The 20,093-nt window shown below is 48.6% G+C and overlaps 1 protein-coding gene and 1 pseudogene across 1 annotated transcript in view; both read right to left on the bottom strand.

Annotated features, from left to right (window-relative positions):
* TXNDC11 (thioredoxin domain containing 11) overlaps positions 1 to 20,093 on the bottom strand; it is a 55,925-nt gene that overhangs the window by 1,986 nt on the left and 33,846 nt on the right. Inside the window, exons 6-11 of the mRNA XM_037507592.1 lie at positions 18,023 to 18,135; positions 15,510 to 15,710; positions 9,153 to 9,945; positions 6,864 to 7,006; positions 6,415 to 6,524; positions 3,072 to 3,152 (exon numbers count right to left, since the gene is read on the bottom strand). Of these exons, the coding sequence (XP_037363489.1) occupies positions 3,072 to 3,152; positions 6,415 to 6,524; positions 6,864 to 7,006; positions 9,153 to 9,945; positions 15,510 to 15,710; positions 18,023 to 18,135 (1,441 nt within the window). The remainder of the gene's footprint in view (positions 1 to 3,071; positions 3,153 to 6,414; positions 6,525 to 6,863; positions 7,007 to 9,152; positions 9,946 to 15,509; positions 15,711 to 18,022; positions 18,136 to 20,093) is intronic.
* LOC119242488 (U1 spliceosomal RNA) lies at positions 14,315 to 14,447 on the bottom strand (annotated as a pseudogene).

The raw sequence follows: 20,093 nt of genomic DNA, 5'->3' as shown, positions 1-20,093 counted from the left end.
CCTCAACAGTGTATGTCAGTGTTCTGCTCCCCACTCTGTCTCTGGTGAATCCTCCCACCCCCCGTATCTCTGGCCTACACCCCAGTTCTTGTATGCATAAATAACTAAATCTTAAAAAAAAATTAAAAAAACAAAACAACCACCAGAAACCGTTCATTAAAAGCTTACACCCAGGGCCTCCCCGGTGGCGCAGTGGTTGAGCGCTGGGTTGCGAAGCTGCCCGCGGCCTCTGCGGCGCCGGTTCGATCCCCGGCTGCTCCCCGGCCACTGGAGGGGGGTCCCACATGGCGTGCAGACCTCTCCTGCCGCCCGCTGCTCCCCTCAGCAGTGTACTGCGGTCCTTCTGCCTGCTCTGCTCCCCGCTCTGGCTCTGGTGAATTCTCTCACCCTCCCGTGCTTCTGACTGTACCCAGTGCATGTATAAACAAAACAAACAAACAAATAAAATAAAACATGCCTCTATTAAAAAAAAATTAAAAAAAAAAAAAAAAAAAAAAAAAAAAAGCTTACACCCACCCCCTCCCACAAAGTCAGTGGCCAAATATCTAAGAAAAGACAAATGGTATTTTAATGGAGGAGGCCTTTCCGCAACAAATAAAAGGCACCAGGAAATTCAACCCAGATCTGCCCCATTTTATACAGTGTTTATGGAAACTTCCAGGTAAATGGAGTAACTGCACACGTGAAGAACTTGGAGCTCTGCAGGTGAATTGTTTGGGGAAGTATTTCTGGGCTAAGTGCACAGCCACACCCTCCTTTAAAACATCATTTTCTTAACATGTAAGTTTTCTCCAAACGGGGTCTCCCAGCCATTCACTCAACAACGAGCCACACCCTGGCATCTGTGAAGTGGAGGCGAGGAAGGACAAGCAGTGCTGACCTGCCACTCAATTCCCTCCGCAGCACGAGCCTGGTAGTCCAGGAGAGCGCGCGCGTGAACACCCCGGCAGGAGTGGCGGGAACCCCCTCGCGTGTGCATTGGGAGACATTCTGACGCCACAGGAGCCTGGTGCGCCCGCTATTTCCCACAGTCTTTGTGAATCACTCCTTGACAGGTGTGCTAAAATGGTTTCCAACTTTTCAGAAATAGCAAGGACTTACACAACAGCTACTCCAGAGAATGGGCTGACAGGGGGAGCTGCTCCTCAGAAGAAGCAAGCCCTTCCCCAGGGGACACATTACCATGAGCACCCCCTTCTACCTCCTAACCCAGGTGCCCTGAGCACCTGACTTTGCAATGTCACCTGGAGAGAAGGAGGGAGGTGCAGGGGTGAGGCAGGCCTGGCCACTCAGGTGAGGACGCGCTCACCACTGTGAGGCCCCACTCATGGAGACCGTCTGCAAAGGGCCTGAAGGGCACCCCCAGATCGCTCACTCCTCCTGCCAGTTTCCCTTCTGTGCCCATTTTGGCCCAGTGAACATGTAAATTTTTTCTCAAAACATGTACACTTTATCATCTTTCACTGGAAGAGCGCAGACGGCACCGTGGGAAAGGGCTCGCCATGTGTCGCCACAGCCTTTCCACTTCCTCTTTTGCAAGCTGCCAGCCGTGTCCTTGGCCCACCTACCTTCTTTCTGAGTAAACTCAACAATCACTCCGGGCCAGCCAATGCGGCACGCGCTTTACTCCTGCTCTTTATCTTTAGGGGGCCAGAAGCCCACTCCACGCAGTGAGGCCCAGGCTTACAAGCACTTTCCATGAACACAGAACGGGATGGTCCATTCGTTCAAGATTTATATTCTAGCCCTCAGAGGGCTGGAGAACTGGCGTCATCACCACGTTGATGGTGTCAGACATTCGTAGGCCCAAAGGCCCTGGACCTGGACGGTACCCCCTGAACATCGAGGGCGTCTCCTCATTGTATAGCCACGAATCACAGCTGCTGTGCATTAGGACCTGAACCCGCCTTCAAACTATGTCTGGAATTCAGATATTATGCCTCCTTAAAACTTCAGACCCCCTCTGGGCGCACAGATGAAATGGCCAGTGCTGCTGCCCATGATTGCTGACTGCGTGGACTTTACACACTTCTTAGAGGGAAACAGCTCATCGGGACAGAGTCAGCAGTGGGGCAGAGCGAGTCATGCTGCTTTCAGGGCTTAACTGGACAAGACGCTACCACCATAGGAAATAGTTCAGCAGAAATTCTTTGCGATAAAGACCACGGACTGAGGAAATGATCCGATCCGGGTGCAGGAAGCACCCTCCTCGGGAAGCCTGGCAACAAACAAGTGTGAGCGCAGACCTCCACAGTGAACACTGCGTGTCAGGCGGGCCTCACCAGCATCACCCTGCGCAAGCTCATCCCTGTCTGATGCTGTCGAAGCTGGGCAACTGGGTCCCCTTTTAAGAACAAAAGGGGATCTGTGAAAGGGGAGAGAACATCTGGTCTGTCGAGCTCTCATGGCCAAGAGTTCATTTCCGTTTCTACGGAAACATCCTCATCCGCACCCACTGACTGCGCAGCCCACACCCCTGCGGCTGCCGCCATCACCGCCTGTGGGGCGCCACTTAGACAAACGTAAAGGATCAGGGTGGCAACCTGGGGTGGACATCCACAGGCATCTACACACTTGGGGAGAGCTGTGTGGACCCCAGGACAGGGGCAATGTGGGTAGAAGAGTTTCGTTCCCTCCCTGCAAGGGGGTGAAGAAGCTGTCGGAGGGGCCCGTTGAGAAATGATGCACAGAGAAGTGCAGCTCACGGGAGGGTGGGGGTGGGGGGGCAGCTGTTCTGCCCCATAGGAAGGACGGGATTCTCTGCAGTCAAGCTTTGCACCCACCGTGTGCTCACTAGATCAAGAAAATGAAGGTGTTCCGATGGCCACCTTCACATTCGCGTACACAACACAACTCTGGGAAGGCAACATGCCGCAAAGAGCACCGCCACCCTCGACTCTGACAGCAAAGCCCTTTCACTCTGGGTCGTAACAGCACGTTATGGGAACAATACATTTTATTCAAAATCATTGAGTGATCACCAATGATTCGCATTTCACTTCTGTGAAACAGCAGACTCATTTCATTTACAGCCAAAGAATCCCATCTACCCAAATACTGAAAAAAATTACCTGTTGCAGGGAAAAAATAAGACGGTAGGAAGACGGTCAACCATAAATTCCCAGGGAAGATCATTCTGAGACACGTCAATCCTGGCAAAGGCAAAGAACAAAGGATCAGCACAAGAAGCTCTAACCTGAAAGCAGCTTCCCTGCAGCCGAGGGGCCTGGGTGTGTTCTGGGCCGTGTGGTGACTGTACCACGAGGGGAAGCCAGGTACGCCTCATGCAAGAAGTGCTGGTGCTGCCAGGACCTGCCACCTGCTGCTGTGCTTACTGCATGGAAATGCCATGTCCTGAAAGTGCAGAAGGACTTCCAAAGCCACACCTGGCGGATCTGGGCACGCATGCCATCCTTGAGTCGGTTCTAAAAAAAGGAAATCACTGCACAAAATGCACCAGGCCTCTCTGAAGATGGGAGAAAACTAGAAAACTAGAAAAGAAAAGCTATACATACTCTGTAAATCTGACCTAAGACCAAAGGAGGTGTTTAAAATCTTAGCAGATTTTAATTTCCTAATACAGAAAATGACAAGGTACTAAGTTACCAAATCTGTGCCCAGTGATGCCGGGCCAGGCAGGCTGCCTGCAGCTGTGCTGAGCTGGGCGGGAGGCTGGACCCGCCCTCAGTGAGCTGCGAGGGTACAGGCACGTCAATTATCACAAACAATGCCTAGAGATGAAGGAAATGTTTCTAATCGTTAACTTGATGGAAATTTTGAGAAAGTATAATGGGAGGAAGGGGTCCAGTGCCATGCATTGGTCCAAAAAGCTGATATTTACTTTTTTTAAAAAAAGATTTTATGTATTTATGCATATAAGAACTGGGGTGTAGACCAGAGGTGTGGGGGGCTGAGAGGACTCACCAGAGACAGAGTGGGGAACAGAACAGGTGGATCCACTGAAATACACTGCTGAGGGGAGCAGCGGGGAGACAGGAGAGGTCTGCTGCGCCATGTGGGTAGCTCCCTGGCAGGGGATTGAACTTGTGCTGCAGGGGCTGCCGATAGCAAGATAGTGCTGAGACTTAACCCCTTGTGCCACCAGGGAGGCCCAGCTGATGCTTACTTTGTAAAGACTGGCCTAAGAAAACTGATGGTTTTACAGTTGTACTAATAAACCCATGCTGGGCCCTGCCCACGACAGCCAGGAACATTGGCGCGCTGGTGTTAAAACAGTGGGTTAAACACAGTGTCCTATGACCAGATGCTTTTTCTCCTGATTTTTATTTCAAAGAAAGACCAAACTGAAATTAAAGGGAGAACCTGTGAACACCCACGGGGCTCAACTGGGCCTTCTTTCTGGGCTTCTCTTCAGGCTGTCTGACATTTAGGAGCCGAAATCACGAATTTCACATACTCGTCTTCTCACTGAATTGCATGGAGGGCATTGCTCTAGGGAACGGGTGACGGTGCCGCCCAATGCCCACCTGTGATTCACCGGCCACTCCTCTACACAGGGGCAGGGTGAAGCCACGTGACATGGTTCTCTGCAAGCCCTATTTCCTTAGCGCCCCAGAGTGACAGCAACTGGGTCAAACACTGGGAGGGATTTCTTGCAAACACTGCTAAAATGCTTCTCAAAAAGGTTACGCCAATTTGCTTATTGTGTCAACGACATCTGACTGTGCAAATTCCACTTCATCAACACAAGGTGGTCACTCAAAAGCATCTGTTGGGTGCCTTCTCAGCCAGTAGGGAGCGCGTCAGTCTCATAAAAGCTGTTGTTCATTTAGTAAGTGCAAGCGACACTTTTCTAGTGTCAACTTACAGTTATCAGACCACAGCCTCCCCATTTGCTTTCAGTCTCCCTGCACAGAAAAACCTCTTCTCATTTGTTGCTCACATGGAGTCCCGGCTGGCTACTTTCCCCTTTCCCTTCTGGTGGTAAAACACACACCGTCACACTGCCCACCGCACCCCACCCTACGTGTCAGCAAGTGCCACTGAGTCCACCGGCTCCACTGAGCGGCCTTCGCCTCGGTGGCCCCACCCCAACCCCCGCCCTACAGCACCAAAGCTGCCCCAATCCACTCTCCCCGGCGCCCACACTTGCCTTCCTGTCTCTGTGAATCTATTCCCAGTGCCCTGTACAGGCGGGACATCACAGGCCTGTCTTGTTGCCTCACCTCACCCGCAGCACACCTGTCGTGTCACAGCTGCCTTCCACACACACACCCTCCCCCCCCACCCGTCCTGCTCTCAGTGGCTTCTTAAACCACTTAATTTCTCAGGGTCTGGAACATGAACACTGATTCTGAGTCCTGGTCTCTTGGTCAAGGCTTATGTGACAGGGCCAGTTACTTCATCTCTCTGTGCCTCAGTTTCCTCAATTAAGACTGCATACATTGTACAAAAATGAAAAATGATGTAAAAAATATATAAAATAAAAAAACCAAATCCATCAGACAGAAAAAAAAAGAGTGGATCACACCGCCGCTGAGCGTTCTGAGGACTCAGTCAGAAACGTGCTGGCATCGTAACTCCGCACACGCGGCACAGGTACTGGTGAGCTACTGTCTTTTCAGCCTGTTTTCAGTCTTGATTTCCACTGCACGTTGTTAGAGTGGAGTCTGTTCATCTTCCTTTCATTGTTCTTTTAACTGCTTCATTTTGGAAAATTTCCATCTCCCAAAGGAACTAACAAATTCAATGTTCTACCTTCTGGTATTTTTTCTATGATTGGATCTTTAATAAGTAATTCTAAGTCTGTCCCGAAGGGTTTGTGGGGAGGAGGCGGGGGAAGAAAATAGCTTAAATCTAAACAATTTCTCCCCCAAATCCGCTTATTACCTTATCCTCCCCTCCCCCCATTACTTTATCTTTTAAAACTCTTCATTTGAATTTTGTTTCTACAGAGCAATGATACATTTTTTTTTTTTTTCTGTTTACTGAAAAGCCCACATACAATACCATGGAGTCACGGACTAGGACTCACGGACGGCAACCAACATCACCTCTGAACTGCAGGAATCAAGGGGAGTGACAGTTGCACCTGGTGGGGAGATGCGCTGCTGGTGCTCCAGGGCAGGGGGGCAGCACCTCAGCCCCTTCCCTCAGTGTTCTAAGAGCTGGGCCACCAGAGGGCTGCATGGCAGCCAGGTCTGCTGTCCTCCCACAGAACTGCACCCCCTGGCCCCATGAATTCACTCAGGACCACACACATGCAACGTCACAGGAGGAACATTCAAAATTCAACAGGAAAACTGGTTTTGATGAGGTTGTGCTTAAGGTGTAAGCAGACAATTCAACCAAGTCTTACCCCAGGTTCATAGAAAATGGGACAACCCCGAGAACCGTAGGGCTAAGCTGTAAGGAAGGGTGAAGACAGGCACAGAGCCCCAAGCGCTTCCTTACCTGGCCACAGTGAAGGTGTCCGCAGGCAGGAGACGAGCTAGCTGGATAAAGACGTGATTGAGGGATGGACAGAAGCCACACCACTGTGCGTAATAGAGCAGCAAGACATCCTGTGGAGGGGGAAGGCGGCTGTTACTGGTGCCTGGAAACAGGCTCCTCGGTTCCTCACTGTGCTCAGAACCCACAGGCATCCAATACACGTTGCTTATATCCAGAAATTACAGTGCAAGATGTAACCCTCAGATCTTTCCAATTACGCACTTTCTTAAAGACTTTTGGCAACTAGAAAGCCACCCTGTCGTCTCTGCATGTTTCATGGTAAGATTGCCGTGAGGTCAACCTTCTGTACATCAAAACTCAACCACTCACCCCAACCATTGCAGCTTTCTTTGCAAATTATTTTCTTAGGGATATAGGGCCTGATTTTTGCCTCTCTCACAAGTCCATACCTGCTTTTGAAGGACCACTTCCCAAAAGGTATCAGTTGTCACTTCAGTGATTAAATGCTGAGAAGGGAACTGGGCGGAGTCACTTCCAATAAGATGCCTTTTCAAGGGACTGTAGAGAATGCTGAAGTTTTGAATAAAAGACTCTGAAAATAAAGAGAAAATGAGATCAACTTCTGTCTAGGTATAAGGAGAGGAGCGGGCCTACTTCACACTCGACATTTTAATAGCTAGAAAAGCTTCACATTTTTAACACTTCACCTACTGGCAAAACCCTGAGCAAAGCTGCCCAGGGAGGTGCTAGGTTGAGAACTGACTCAGTAGAAGTGACTTAGGCAATAAAAACAAGGCAGTTTAGATGGTCTCAATCGACAGACTGGGGATTCTATACTGTTGGCTCTGACAGGACTGGTCCACAAACTGGCACCTGAGGCTGTAGAGATCGATCGTCAACAGCCACAACCTCTAGATCTCACCATGCAACACCAAGGCCTTAAGTACGACTGCCAAGGCCTCGTGCTCATTAATTTCAGGACAAGGAGCTATGGGGTTTCTTTGTTTCTTTTATTAAAATTCTTCATGATTCTTTCTTAGAAGGTTCATAAAAATAAGCTCAAATTATATTTAGTGGAAAGATACATAAAAAGAACCCACCAATTATCCAAAACCTAAGTTGAGCCCACAGTCCCTGCCCCCCGCAGCGTCCCATGTGGCGTCTGAGGCAGCACTAATCTGGGTTTCGCTTCTCTTTCGTCCTCTAACTCTCCCCATGTTGAGGTCCTAGTGAACAATGACATGTGCTGCTGAGAGGGAGGAGTGGAGACTGTCATGTGGATACTAAGGAGAATTCACTATCAGCATCTGAGCAACACTTAGTTGGCTCTGGCTTGGGAACAGAAAACCAAGAATTCTTTCCTAATCTGAATGAAGCCTGAACTCTGAAATGGCCCCGGGAGAGCTGACTAGAGAGTCAGTTTTCCAAGTCAGCAATGACACGGTTTTGTTTTGTTTTTCAGAAGGACCCCTGGCCCCAACTACAGGACAGAGAACCAAAAGCTAGATATTTCAGAGTAGATACCAAGGACGGAAAAAGATCTGGAGGAGGCTTCTTTCACATTACCCTGAAATTCAAAATGAACACACAAATGAGCTCATGGAACACTTGCATATAACTGAACAGAATTCACCAAAATCCAGTCAACAGGTACTTTAAAACTACAGGCTTGTTTCATTTTAAGAAAACACAATACACTGAAATGTGTAGTAAGACAAATCAGGAACAATTCATAACACGAGCGTGCACTTCATAAAGTGACTGGTCACAGGGTCCCTTCAAATGCTCAGGAACCCTGTTAATATATAATTTGATATAGAAAAGAATCAACATTTACAGAAGTCTTTTCAAATGTGTCCAATATAAGAAACAAGTTTCACCTGGAATAGGACTTGGAGGGAGACTGCTAAATGCACTGTTAACTTAAGGGCTTTGAATTCACTTGTACTTGAAAATAAAAGGTTTCCTTTCCCTAGGAAGTTCGTTCTGTCTCCACTTGGCAAACACTGACTTTCCACCCGGGGTTTCCAGTGAGGCTGAACTAACGTGGCTTTTGAGTGCTTGCTTCCTTGTGCGTGCATCGGGGTGTCAGCTAAGTCCTGGCAACAGCACTGTGCGGGTCATTTCACTGCTGCTGCCAAGCCCCAAAGGCAGGCTCTCCAAGGCTTTCCCATAACGGGGCTTTACTCCCTCCCCCAAAAGGGTTTTTGCTGGTTTGCAAACTAACACCCATTAATTGCACTTGACACTAGTTAGCCACAAGCCAGGTACCCAGGGTCAGTCATAGCAGCATTACTCAACACAGATACACAAACCTGACAGGGAACCGCAGGCAGGCGGCACTACTTGCACAGCTTTTGCCAGAAGCTCCTTTAGAACAAGTTGCTGCCACGCTCACCTGCACCAGCCCCTCCATGGCTCTCCACCACCCTGCAGGGCAGTGGCCTGATACCCTGACTGCAACCCACCCTGCCATGGATATGTGCAGGCACTGCTACCCTGCAGAGCTGGGCTCTTACCCACCCACCCAAGGCTACATGACCTCCAGAATTGGATTCTGTGCCATTTAATAGACATAATTCACTTCTTTCAAAATTATGACCAGTTGCAGGCTAAAGAGTTGAGCTGAGCTAATGCGCTGATACCACCACCAGAGGCAGTGATTTCTAGAATCAAAGTTCCCTAGATCAAGCTAAGGATAACCTAGTAAGCCTGGGAACGCAAACGGCCTACAGTACCTAGGGTGAACTTCATGAGAGCTTGTTTTGGATCCAAGATATAGTGAGACTCTTCTTTCACATCAACAATTGCAGCAAATTCTTTCACCCGCATGGCGCTTGGGGCACCCAGCCTCTCTGCATACAACCAAAATAAATTGGAATCCAAAAGGTAGATGTTCAGAGTCTTGTTGGTTCTGCAGCTCAGGCCTGTGAAGTTTGTGCTGTTCGTGTCCACATCGGGGAAGAGATACCTGGTCTCCTCAATGTGAGGAAGGGAGCTTGGCGTGTCAACCTCGCACTTCTTCTCCAGGGAAGACAGCGCGATGGTCGGGGCCTCAAAGACGCTGGGTTCAGAATCCAGGAGGCCCGCCACACCCCTGCTTATGGTCCTGCAACATGCAGTGTAGTAGCTGAAGGGGCTGTAAGAACTCAGGAAGTTGCGGCATTCCATGCTGTCTGACGCCACGTGGTAGAAGGTCCGCTCCTTGAGGTAGAAAGAATCCAGAGCCGCGGCCATCTGGAAGAAGCTGCACTGTGGCACGCTGACCGAGCTGGGCCGGAGGCCCCCGGCTGTCTGGTTGACACACAGCTCGCAGACGTTGTGGGTCCTAGAGATGGAGTGCCACCGGGGCAGCACCACCGTGTTGCAGCAGGGCGATGCTGTGATCAGTGGCGGCTCGGGCCGCTGGGCTGGGGGCTCGGGGGCCAGAGAGTTGAAGAGCGGGGCGTCCACGCGCTGCAGGTGCTGCAGGAGCCGCTCCACTACCTGGTCCCCGTGACAGTTGTTGTACTCCAAGGCCACTTGGGTGATCTGAAACACAGGGCGGAGCTGGTGAGAGGTGTGTGTGGGGGGGGGGGGGAGGGGGTGGTAGAGCTGATGAGAGGTGCTGGGGGCGGGGGTGGAGCCCACAGTGGAGGGACTTGGAAAGCTACTCGTCTGATCCACCAGAAGGAACCCTGGTCAGAAGCACACCTCAGCCAGGAGGCGGTCATACCAAAAACCTATTCACAAAGAGGCCCAGCTGGTTTTCAGAAGGTGTCACACCATTAGCAGCGTGCACCCACTGTTTAGAGACACAGTGTCTAAGGCGACTGTGGGACAAAAATGAAGCCCAGGGGTGCGGCGGCTCACCCCAAGATACAGCTGGGCCATGCAAGAACCGGGAACAGAATTTAAATCTTTCAACTCCCAGCCAAGTGCACTTTCTTTTATAAGTTTAAAACTCTTCCTTACGAAGTCTTTTTTTCACCCTAATGGTCTAAGGTGAAGAAATACCTTCACATGGATCAAAATACCTCACAGTATTTATGTTACTAAGTAAATGCCCCCCGCTCCCCAACAGGAGGCTACATCTTCAACCTGTTCCCATCAGAGTCACCCACTGTTTCCCCTATAACTTCCTCCTCCTCCAGGACCCCCTCTCTGGGAAAACAGGATCAACAAATCAGAAAGCTCGGTGGCTCTGCAGCTTCCTCTGCGTCACGGCACCGCTCACACCCGGTGGGTCCAGCTTCGGCATGCAGCATGTCCCTCGTTCCCCTCCAGATGGGCTCTCAATCACCAGACCACCGTTTCCTCTCCCTACCTACCTGAGCCTCCACACGGCCACTGTTTATTTTAAAAAACACAACATATGCATGAGATTCCACCAAATGATTCTTGACAGTTCCCTACTACCTGGAAAATAAAACCTACGATCCGGCCCACAGCTGCTCTTCCATTCTCGCCTCTCCCTCCTGAACCAGGCCAGGCCCTCTCCAACCCCACGCCTCCGCAGGCCTGGCCCAGACCTCAGTCCTGTTCCGAGACCTCCCAGGCTGGCTGCTTCAGCAGTCAATCCCCGGCTCCTGCCCTGGGAAGAGTTATGGGTTCTATGTTGGCAGCTTCCTAGAAGCAATCCCTTCCCTTCTGCTCTCCCTCCCCGTCTTCCAGGTGCCTGCTGAGATGCCCACAAGCTAAGGGGCACTCACAGGCAGGGATCACTTTTGATTTATCCCGCTATCCCCTGATCCTAGCACAGGGCCAGGGACCTCGTCACTCAGCACACACACCAGGTGAACAACTGTATGTCAACAATCACACGCTCTGCTCTCAGATCATTTCACAAGCCATTTAGATTTATACTTCATCCAAGACTCTATTTCAAACTCAGTGTCTCTCACTACCCACCCCCATGCCAGTTTCCTGAGAATGACGAGCCAATTGTTATAATCCAAAGGCATTCACTCTAAAACAGAATTGTGTGTTGACTTGGATCAAATGTCGCCACGCTTAATTAAAAAGTGTTTAGTCAGTGGGGATTTTGTTTTGTTCAAGTGAGTGTGTGCACACACACGTGTCTATGTGTAAAAACCATGTAATGAGTGCATTTCCAATTTTAAAAAGAGCCCCCAATTTTGTAACACATAATATTTATATAGAGTTAACGCAAGACAGATGCATTTGTACAGAAAAACAGTTGGAATCGTTCTTACGCACTAAAAAAAAAGTCATTTTAGAAGATAAGCCAGTGTTCCCCCTCACCCCCATAAAAACATCTCAGTCTTTTCACACAGAATAGAAAGTCCACTGCCCTCTAGCCCCATCTTGGTACTACTTCCTATTCAAAGACCCAATTGTAGATTTTCACTTGCCCTCCAAAAAAATCACCAAAATCCAAGAATTTACTGTAGTGTGTCAATAAAAAGTCCAAGTAGGAGTACATTTAGTGATTTGTTCAACCAAAATCACTAAAAAATCTTCCTTATTGCTTTCATTCTTTTTCTTTCTTTAAGATTCTATTTATTTGGGCCTCCCTATTGGCGCAAGGGGTTAAGCACCACACTATGAAGCAATCCACAGCCTCTGCAGCACGAGTTCGATCCCCGGCCGGCCAGAGAGCTACCCACATGGCGCAGCAGACCTTTCCCGTCTCGCCTGCTGCTCCCCTCAGCAGTGTATTTCAGTCAGTCTGCCTGTTCTGTTCCCCACTCTGTGTCTGATGAATCCTCTTACCCACCCCCCTCCTCCCCGGCATCTCTGGCCTATACCCCAGCTCTTGTATGCATGAATAAATAAATCTTAAAAAAAAGGATTCTATTTATTTACATTGGCATAGAAGAACTGGGGTATTGGCCAGAGTACGAGGAGTGAAAGGACTCACTAGAGACAGAGTGGGGAGTAGAACAGGCGGATCTACTGAAATACACAGCTGAGGGGAGCAGCAGGTGAGACAGGAGAGGTCTGCTGCGCCATGTGGGTCAGCTCCCTGGCCAGGGATCGAACTCAGGCCTCTGATAAAGCTGAGACTTAACTCCTAGGTTACTAGGGAGGCCCTCACTTTCATTTTTAATATCTCTCAAGCAGTCATAAAAGGGTATTTTTAATTAAAGAAAATGCTTTTTATTTTCTTATAATAATGCTCTTGAAGAGTGACAAATTCTTATTTTTCTCCTATAAATCAAATGGGTTTTATATTCCTTTTGCATAACAGGCAGTTGTGAAAACTCAACTGGAATTGCATCCTGTATATGAGTAACTTGATGTCATATTTAATTTCATGTGAACTAATAGGGATAATTTGGCAAACAGCTTCAAATGTTTGCACTGCAAATACTTCCTTCCATTTTCTTTCATCAGAGATATGTGTAATTCTGAAGGAGCCAGCCACGTCTTCTCAGGACGCACACGCCTGCCTCAAAGCAATGCCCAAAAAGCTGAGAACATAGACTTGGGCACTGCAAGTGTTAAGCACACCGAGATGCCTCGAGACCTCTTCAGATCTAACACACCAGGGGTTATTGGGCTGGCGCTGTGGATGGCTGTGCTTTTCCAGAGGTGCTAGGAGTGTCGAGCAGCTGCCCGATGCTGGAGCTCAGGGTGTGGTATCTGCCCCGTGGTCTCCGGCTGACCCTGCTACATTCCCCCCTGCAGCTGCCCCTAACACCCTTGCCTGGCGAGCACACACTCTCCCACCTATGCTCTGCCGTCACCTCTTCCCCACCAATGTAAGCTTCCTCAACTTTCTGCCCTAAATTAGGCCCAAGGGCAGGAATGGAAAAATCAGGCTAAAGGCTCCAAACTCATGGTCAAGGAGCTGATGAGTTTAGACTCACCTGTGCACCTGGTGCACCCCACTCCCAACTCTGACACTCTGTCATCTCTGGTCACTGCGTCACTACTCCCCTGGTCCCATACCTTATATCCCATTCCCTCCACCATCTAAGCTCAGGTGCTTACTACTTCTCCCTTCTAGAACACTGCTGCCAGAAAACTTGAGCAACTGTGACACAGGCTGTGTTGTCACCAAGACTTAGATGGCCAGATTAACCCTGACATCAGAGGAGCACCCAAGGCCCTCTCCTCCCAAGGTTCTCCCTGGGTCTCTCCAATCAGCTCTTCATGAAAACATACAACCCCTCCTATTTCCTAACCTAAACTGCTGCCACTTCCCCAGCCCATGCCTCCTGTCTTAGCTCAGGTTCTCCCTACCCTTAGATTTCTCTCCATCCGTCAAGATTAAATCCTCACCCTACTCAAAGCCTCTCCTAGCCCCACCCCTGCCAAGCCCTCGGCTTCCTGGGACAGAGCTCCCACCTCCAGTTCCTCCTGACCTTGGTTTGGGTTACCTTCCTCTGTCCTGACTCACAAGCAGGCTCTCCCCTGTCAGCAAGCCCCTGAGAGCAGAAGACCAAGGCTGCGCCTTCTCTATCTGTCTCTCCTGTGGCTCACTGGCAGAGCCTCAAACAACACTTGCTAAACTGACCTGAAAGGAGAGGGCAATGAACTAGACAGTAAGTGATCCACAATTCTGCTAAGAGATGGGCTGGGTTTTAACACGGCATCCACATGCTGAGGTTAAAGGAATTCATCCATCTTGCAAGGACATTATAAACCCCGAGGAAAAGAAGGCCAGACCCTAGATGGGGCACTTTGGGAAGATGGGGAAAGACACTCAGCAGAGACAAAGTGTGGAAAGCAGGCTGCCCTCTCACCACCCCTCAACAGAGAACTGGACGCCTGTCATAACACACCACACACCCTGGGCCCTGATGTGCTCAATACACAATTCTCCAGAAGGAAACTTTAAAAGTTAAAGTAAAAATGCAAAACCATAGTTAATATCTTGGTTGAAAGCCCCACCTTTCCTACAAAGAGCTTTATTCTTTTTCATTTTTTTTCAGGAGAGAGTGTGAATGTGGCTCTGATGCAGTTGAGTTTCCCACACTTGGGAAAATCGCAGGGCAGGGATCAGCACATCTGGAATTCAATAGATAAGCCTTGCCATGGGAAAACCACCTTCATGATCACAGTCTCCCCTGCCAGGTAAGTATCCTCCAAAGAGCTTTAAAATCCTTAACATTAGACACAGTAAAGGCCTAGTCATTTGGAAGAGTGTCTTGTTCATAAAATATGTAGTGAACATTTTCCAAAGAAATGAAGGTTTTGACTTCAACTCTTCCTTAATTGGATGGGAAGAAACAAAGCTATTTCATTTCCCTGCTTTCTTCCTCTGAGCTGGTGGGCGCGGGGGGGGGGGGGGGGGGGAGGGGGGCTGGGAGGCATCATTTATTCAGAATGCTCCTCAGCAGGGTTAATAACTTGAACAAAGTTGCTCCAGAGCAGTAAAGGGAGGGGTCTGCCTGGGCTAGAAGTCCCACAGCCTGGCCCCTGCAGGCAGACAGCAGGCATTGGGGGCAGGGGTTGGGAGAGGCAGTGTCTGGTTAGCCTGGCCAGTGGTGCACTGTCTGAAATTGGTTTTGGCCAATTATGGGATCCTTAATGAAGGAAAAAAATAAAACCCCAATAATTCCAATTTAGCAATCCCAGGCACTCTGATGATGGTTATTACTGTACGCGCCTCTAAATGATCCATGTATAAAACTAGTTCACACCCCAGAAAAGGCAAGAGGCGGGGTAGACTCCTGAGAGCAGCTGACACTGAAATGTACTCAGGCTAGATGCAAGGCAGGAAGGTTTTAGAGAACAAGGAATCCCAACGAGCTCACTGCTGCTCCTGGCCGTGGGGCTGGGGCTGGCAAGACCACCCTTCGCCCCATGACAATGGCCTCTCCTAGGCCACGCCTGCCCAGGTTGCCGCCCATTCCCTCAGTGCCAGGCCCTGACAGCCAAAGGTTGTAGTGCTTCTCTTGAGAGGCATGTCAGCCCCTCCCACTCACCCAGACCCAAGCAGCTGTCAGTAACCGTGCCCAGAGGCTGTGAGGTATCCTCTTTGAGGCTTAAGCGCTCCAGCCCATTCACAGGAAAAAGGCGTGAGGCCACCAAAACTGAGCTGCCAGCCCTGCAGCAAAGTCCTCTGAGGGTCACAGGAGGGAAGTCCAAGGCACTGAAGCTTTCCTGCCACTGTGAGAGGCCTTTCAACATATAGCTCTTACCTCATCAATTAAAGGATGACTTTCGGCTAAGGGATTAAAAGGTATAAATAAAAAAAGTGCTGGTCCTTTCTTCAGCTCATTGTTCAGCAGGAGACTCTTGCCGCCATGTGGCCGCAGCCATCGGAGAAGTGTCTCTTGGTTCTCTAAGGCCCACTCATAAATGTTCTCGGCTGTGTAGTTGATGACCTCCCTGGGGAAGACCTGTGAAGGACAAGTGCATAGAGGTCAAAAGACAGGGCAGGTCAAAGTGCATCAGTGCAGCCCCCAAGAGGCTTCTTCAACCCACCACTTCACAGGCACAAAATGAGGCTGAAAGCAGCGCCAGGACCTGGCTCTACTTCTCTGGACAGAACAATTCCTCACAAGTTGGCAAAAAAAGTGAAACAGTGACAAGACCCAAATCCCCTCTCAGTGACAGACCCATCTATCACCACATAGTTCTCTCTGCCTGGTGCCATCAATAGTGGCCTGTCACCCTGTGCAAAGGGGGTTGTTTGCTGCCACAGTTGGGTTTTGATAGAATACCAATATGGGCCTCCCTGGTGGCACAAAGGGTTAAGATGCAACCTATGAAGCTAACTGCAGCCTCTGTGGCCATGAGTTCGATCCCCAGCCAGGGAGCAACCCACATGGCGCAGCAGATCTCTCCTGACTTGCCCGCTGCTCCCCTCAGCAGTGTATTTCAGTCAATCTGCCTGTTCTGTTCCCCACTCTGTCTCTGGTGGATCCTCTCACTGCCCGCACCTCTGGCCTGTACCTCCGTTCTTATATGCATAAAAAAATAAATCTTAAAAAAAAAAAAAAAAAAGACAAATACCTAAGGGAATGGAAATGATAGGGTTAAAGGTCACTCAGATTTGGACCGTGGTCCCTCAAAAGCTGGTTAGATGGCAGCAGCAGAACCTCTGTTGAGCCAGAAGTTTGTATCCACTCTGCTTGCCTGGACACCCAGGGACGACAGCACTAAGCACAGCACAGGAGGCCCAGTGCATGTTTTAATGAATCCATGACAAGTGTGGACAAGGCATGGGCCACACCTCATATGCACAGGATGAACACACAACACCCAATTTGGGGCTCTGGTTTTCTGAAAACCAGAGTATGTCAACATAAAATTACTTTTGATATTCCGATAATATCAATCACTGGGTTTCAATTATAACTCCCAAAAATGTGCCTTCATGGGTTCCACAAAATGAAGTATTTTAACCCCCCACACATAGAAATTTAAATTGCCTTATAATAAAAATGTCAGCTTTTATTTAAAAGTATACTGATACTCAATAATATTTCATTTGATAAAAGGAATTCTGCTGCTAAGCCAACCAGCCCTAACCACTATGGGATGAAAGCAGGAAACCCAGTAGTTTTTTTGTTATTCTCAAGTCCTACCTTCTTTTCTCCATCTACTTAAATTTCTTCCTCAGTTACCCTTCACTATAATTTAATATGATGTATGCTGGTTGGATAGCATGCTGTAAAAGAAGGATGAAGGAAAATGACAAACAGCAAAAGCAGATGAGTCAAAAGACACGCAGAGGCAAGGAGAGCGGTGGGCGGGGACAGCCCTGGGGTACATCTCAAGTGGAGGGTGGGAGTTGGAAAAACATACTCAAACATCATAATTAACATTTCTGTTTCGAAAATATAAATACACATTTGAGTTTTGGACTATAAACTGCAAGAAATAAAGCACACATTTGGGCTGCTGGAGAGACAGAAGCCAGAGTAGCTGGGGAGCCCTAGCTGGTTCCCCAAGAGGTCCAGCACTGCCGCCAAAGATGAGATTGGCACAGGCCTAGAGGGCCTAGGCAGTGGGACAGGGACTCTGGTTCTCACTTGACCGGTCAGTCACCGACACTGTCAATGAAGTTACAGTCAGAAAATACTTAATAAAGTCTTCGCTGATGGGATTGAGAGAATAGCAGTAAGTAGAGCAGAAGCACAGGACTAAGCAAGATACAGGTCAAAAGCTCAGAACTAGCTGAATTGGGGGCATTCCACCAAAAGGCAGATGAGTCAGGGAGCAAGACGGCAATGGCAAGCTGAGGCACTCTGGTATGACAGGCATCAGCTTCTCACTGTGAGTTGACAAGAACTTCAAAGTCCATTACATCAGCTACGGAGAAAGCGTGTTACATCACTACTCAGAAAAATGCAACAAATGAACAAAGAACACGGCTCAGTGGAAGCTTAACTTCTGGGAACATGGGCCTAAAGCAATGACTCTCCACCAGAATAATCCTGCAATTTCATCCAAGAAGGAAAACTAACAAGGATGGTCCCAAATCTAAGAATATAAACAAAGAATTTCTAGATGTTCACTCGGGAGCCCGCCAGTGCACAGGTTCTTCAGCAGGGGCTGGGCGTGAGGAGGGGAGTTGCAGGTGCTCTCAATTTACACAAAAGGCATGAGGGTGTCCACAGATTTTATTCAATTCTCAAAGAACTCTGTGACCTAGACAAGGTTAAGAACCACTGCACTAATATAAACATGATTTCAAAATACTTACAAGTGATGTGTTGAAATGTCTATGTAAATACACACTTCCAGAGTGTGCTAAGGATACCAGTTTCGCAAGATGTTTATTTGTGATAACCCCAAATCGTACTGTTCCTAGGTAATCTGAAACAGAAAATTGTTCTGCATTAAAGAAAAGACCTATGCCTTCGAGCAACCACAAACCCACTGAGCAAGTCTTGATGCACAAATTCCCCTGAGCAAAGTTCTCTTCGGTAACGTCGCCTGCCCAGGGAAGGAAGAGGAGCTGAAGAAGCCTCACTACTCCTTACTCCTGAGCACTGGCTCTGACAGCAGCCCAGTGGGCTGTGTCCATCATGCTGACCTGGCCTCTCCTGTTCCCCAGCCCCCTGGGGGCCCAGGCACATGTCCAAGGCTACTTCTCACCATTCAGATCACAGCTCCAACCCACCTGCTCCAGGAAGCCTGCCCAGGGCAGTAAGGGGAACTGGGGGCTCCCTCCCCACTCACTCTACCACCGCCCTATTTATTAACTGCACTTATTAACATCTCTATCATCTTATCAATCTATTCAGATTTCCTTTGGTCCGATTTCTTCCAAAGTTTTGTAAAGCCAGAAGCCTTGTTTATTTATTGCTGGGACCTAGCTCCCATGGCAGTACCTCAGGCATATAGTAAGAGGTCAAAAATAAAAATGGATGAAACCAGCATTTACAAAGAAGTCATACAATTCGGTAGGAAAAAGAAAGCAATTAAAAATAGGCAAATCATAGAAAAGGAAATGTAAAAGGCTGACAAATGCATTAGAATCCACCTACCCTTAACAATTTCAAGGGAAAATAAAACAAAATACCACCTTTGACCCTCAAATTACTCCAGATTACAGTACACAGCAAGTACTGGCGACCAGCAGAGAAACAAGTATACGTTGTTGGAAAAGGTAAAAGGCACAGATAACTGGGAGAGCAACTGAGGGCTGATGACAAGCACATGTGGGGGCAGCGGACACACCACTGCTGAGCACCCACGGGCCTGGGTCACCTGGGAGACAGTCGCCCGGACGTCCTCTGAAGATGTTTAAAGCAACACAGCAGGCCAACCCGAATGGGTTTTCAAGATGCAGTGAGTGAAAAGGCAAGCCGAAGAAAGATATATTCCTTTTATGTTAAAAAATAATAGAACTCACACTCATAAAACAGTAATTTGTTTTTTCCTACAGCCACACAAGTGTCAATAATCTGAAAGGACAATGAAAGAAGTTTTGTGTTGGGGGAGACCAGAGGGGATTTTATTCTTAAGTTGTGAAACCATCTTTTTTCCTCAGGAAATGAATATGTGTGTGTGTCTGTGTGTGTGTAAATAATATTTGTGTGATTTAAAAAAATCACTATAATGTTTAGTATTAAAAGAGGACAGATAAGAAGGTGCAGGTTCTTACCTATTCTCCCATCTTTATTCACAGACATTAAATAAAATATTACTTTAAATGTCACCAATTTATATCTAAGTAGCTAAAATATAAACATGTAGAGTGCCCAGTTTAACTCTGGGACCCCCAGTTCCAGCAGAGGGAGCCTCTTTCTCTCAGAGAAGCATGGCTGCCCCAAGTGAAGTGCCCCTGATGCTATGCTGGACAATCTTCCATACGAATCCATGAGTTAAAAAAAGGCACAAACCAAAGAAACACAGAAGAAACACATCAGAAATCAGAGATGGGTTCCTTCTAGGGTGGGGGACAACAGAGGGTGAGAAGAGGGGGAACAGGAATTGGAGAACAGGGATAAGACCTCTTGTTTGGGCTTCAGAACCACAGCCATGTGTCAGTTTCCTCATATTCAAAAGCTAAACCACCCGTGAACCCCACCAGCGGAGGACAGCCGCGCAAGCCCCAGCACTGCCGAGGAGACCTCCGCGTGCACAACGACTGCAGCACAGTGACGGGGCGGGAGGAAGCTGGAGGGACTGGATCCTGCCACACTGAAGACAGTGAGTGCCAGAGTGCTCGGGGCAGGGGGAAAGGGGAAAGCTACACTGAACCCTGTGGTGTGAAGATGGAATTAGGAGGAATTTTCTCATACACACACACATACACACACGATACA

This window comes from Talpa occidentalis, unplaced genomic scaffold (genome assembly GCF_014898055.3).
Source record: "Talpa occidentalis isolate TD23 unplaced genomic scaffold, MPIMG_talOcc4v2.1 talOcc4.12, whole genome shotgun sequence".
In the NCBI taxonomy this organism is placed as follows: domain Eukaryota; kingdom Metazoa; phylum Chordata; class Mammalia; order Eulipotyphla; family Talpidae; genus Talpa; species Talpa occidentalis.
The sequence above is the reverse complement of the archived record's forward strand: the minus strand, read 5'-3'. Positions and strand labels throughout refer to the sequence as shown.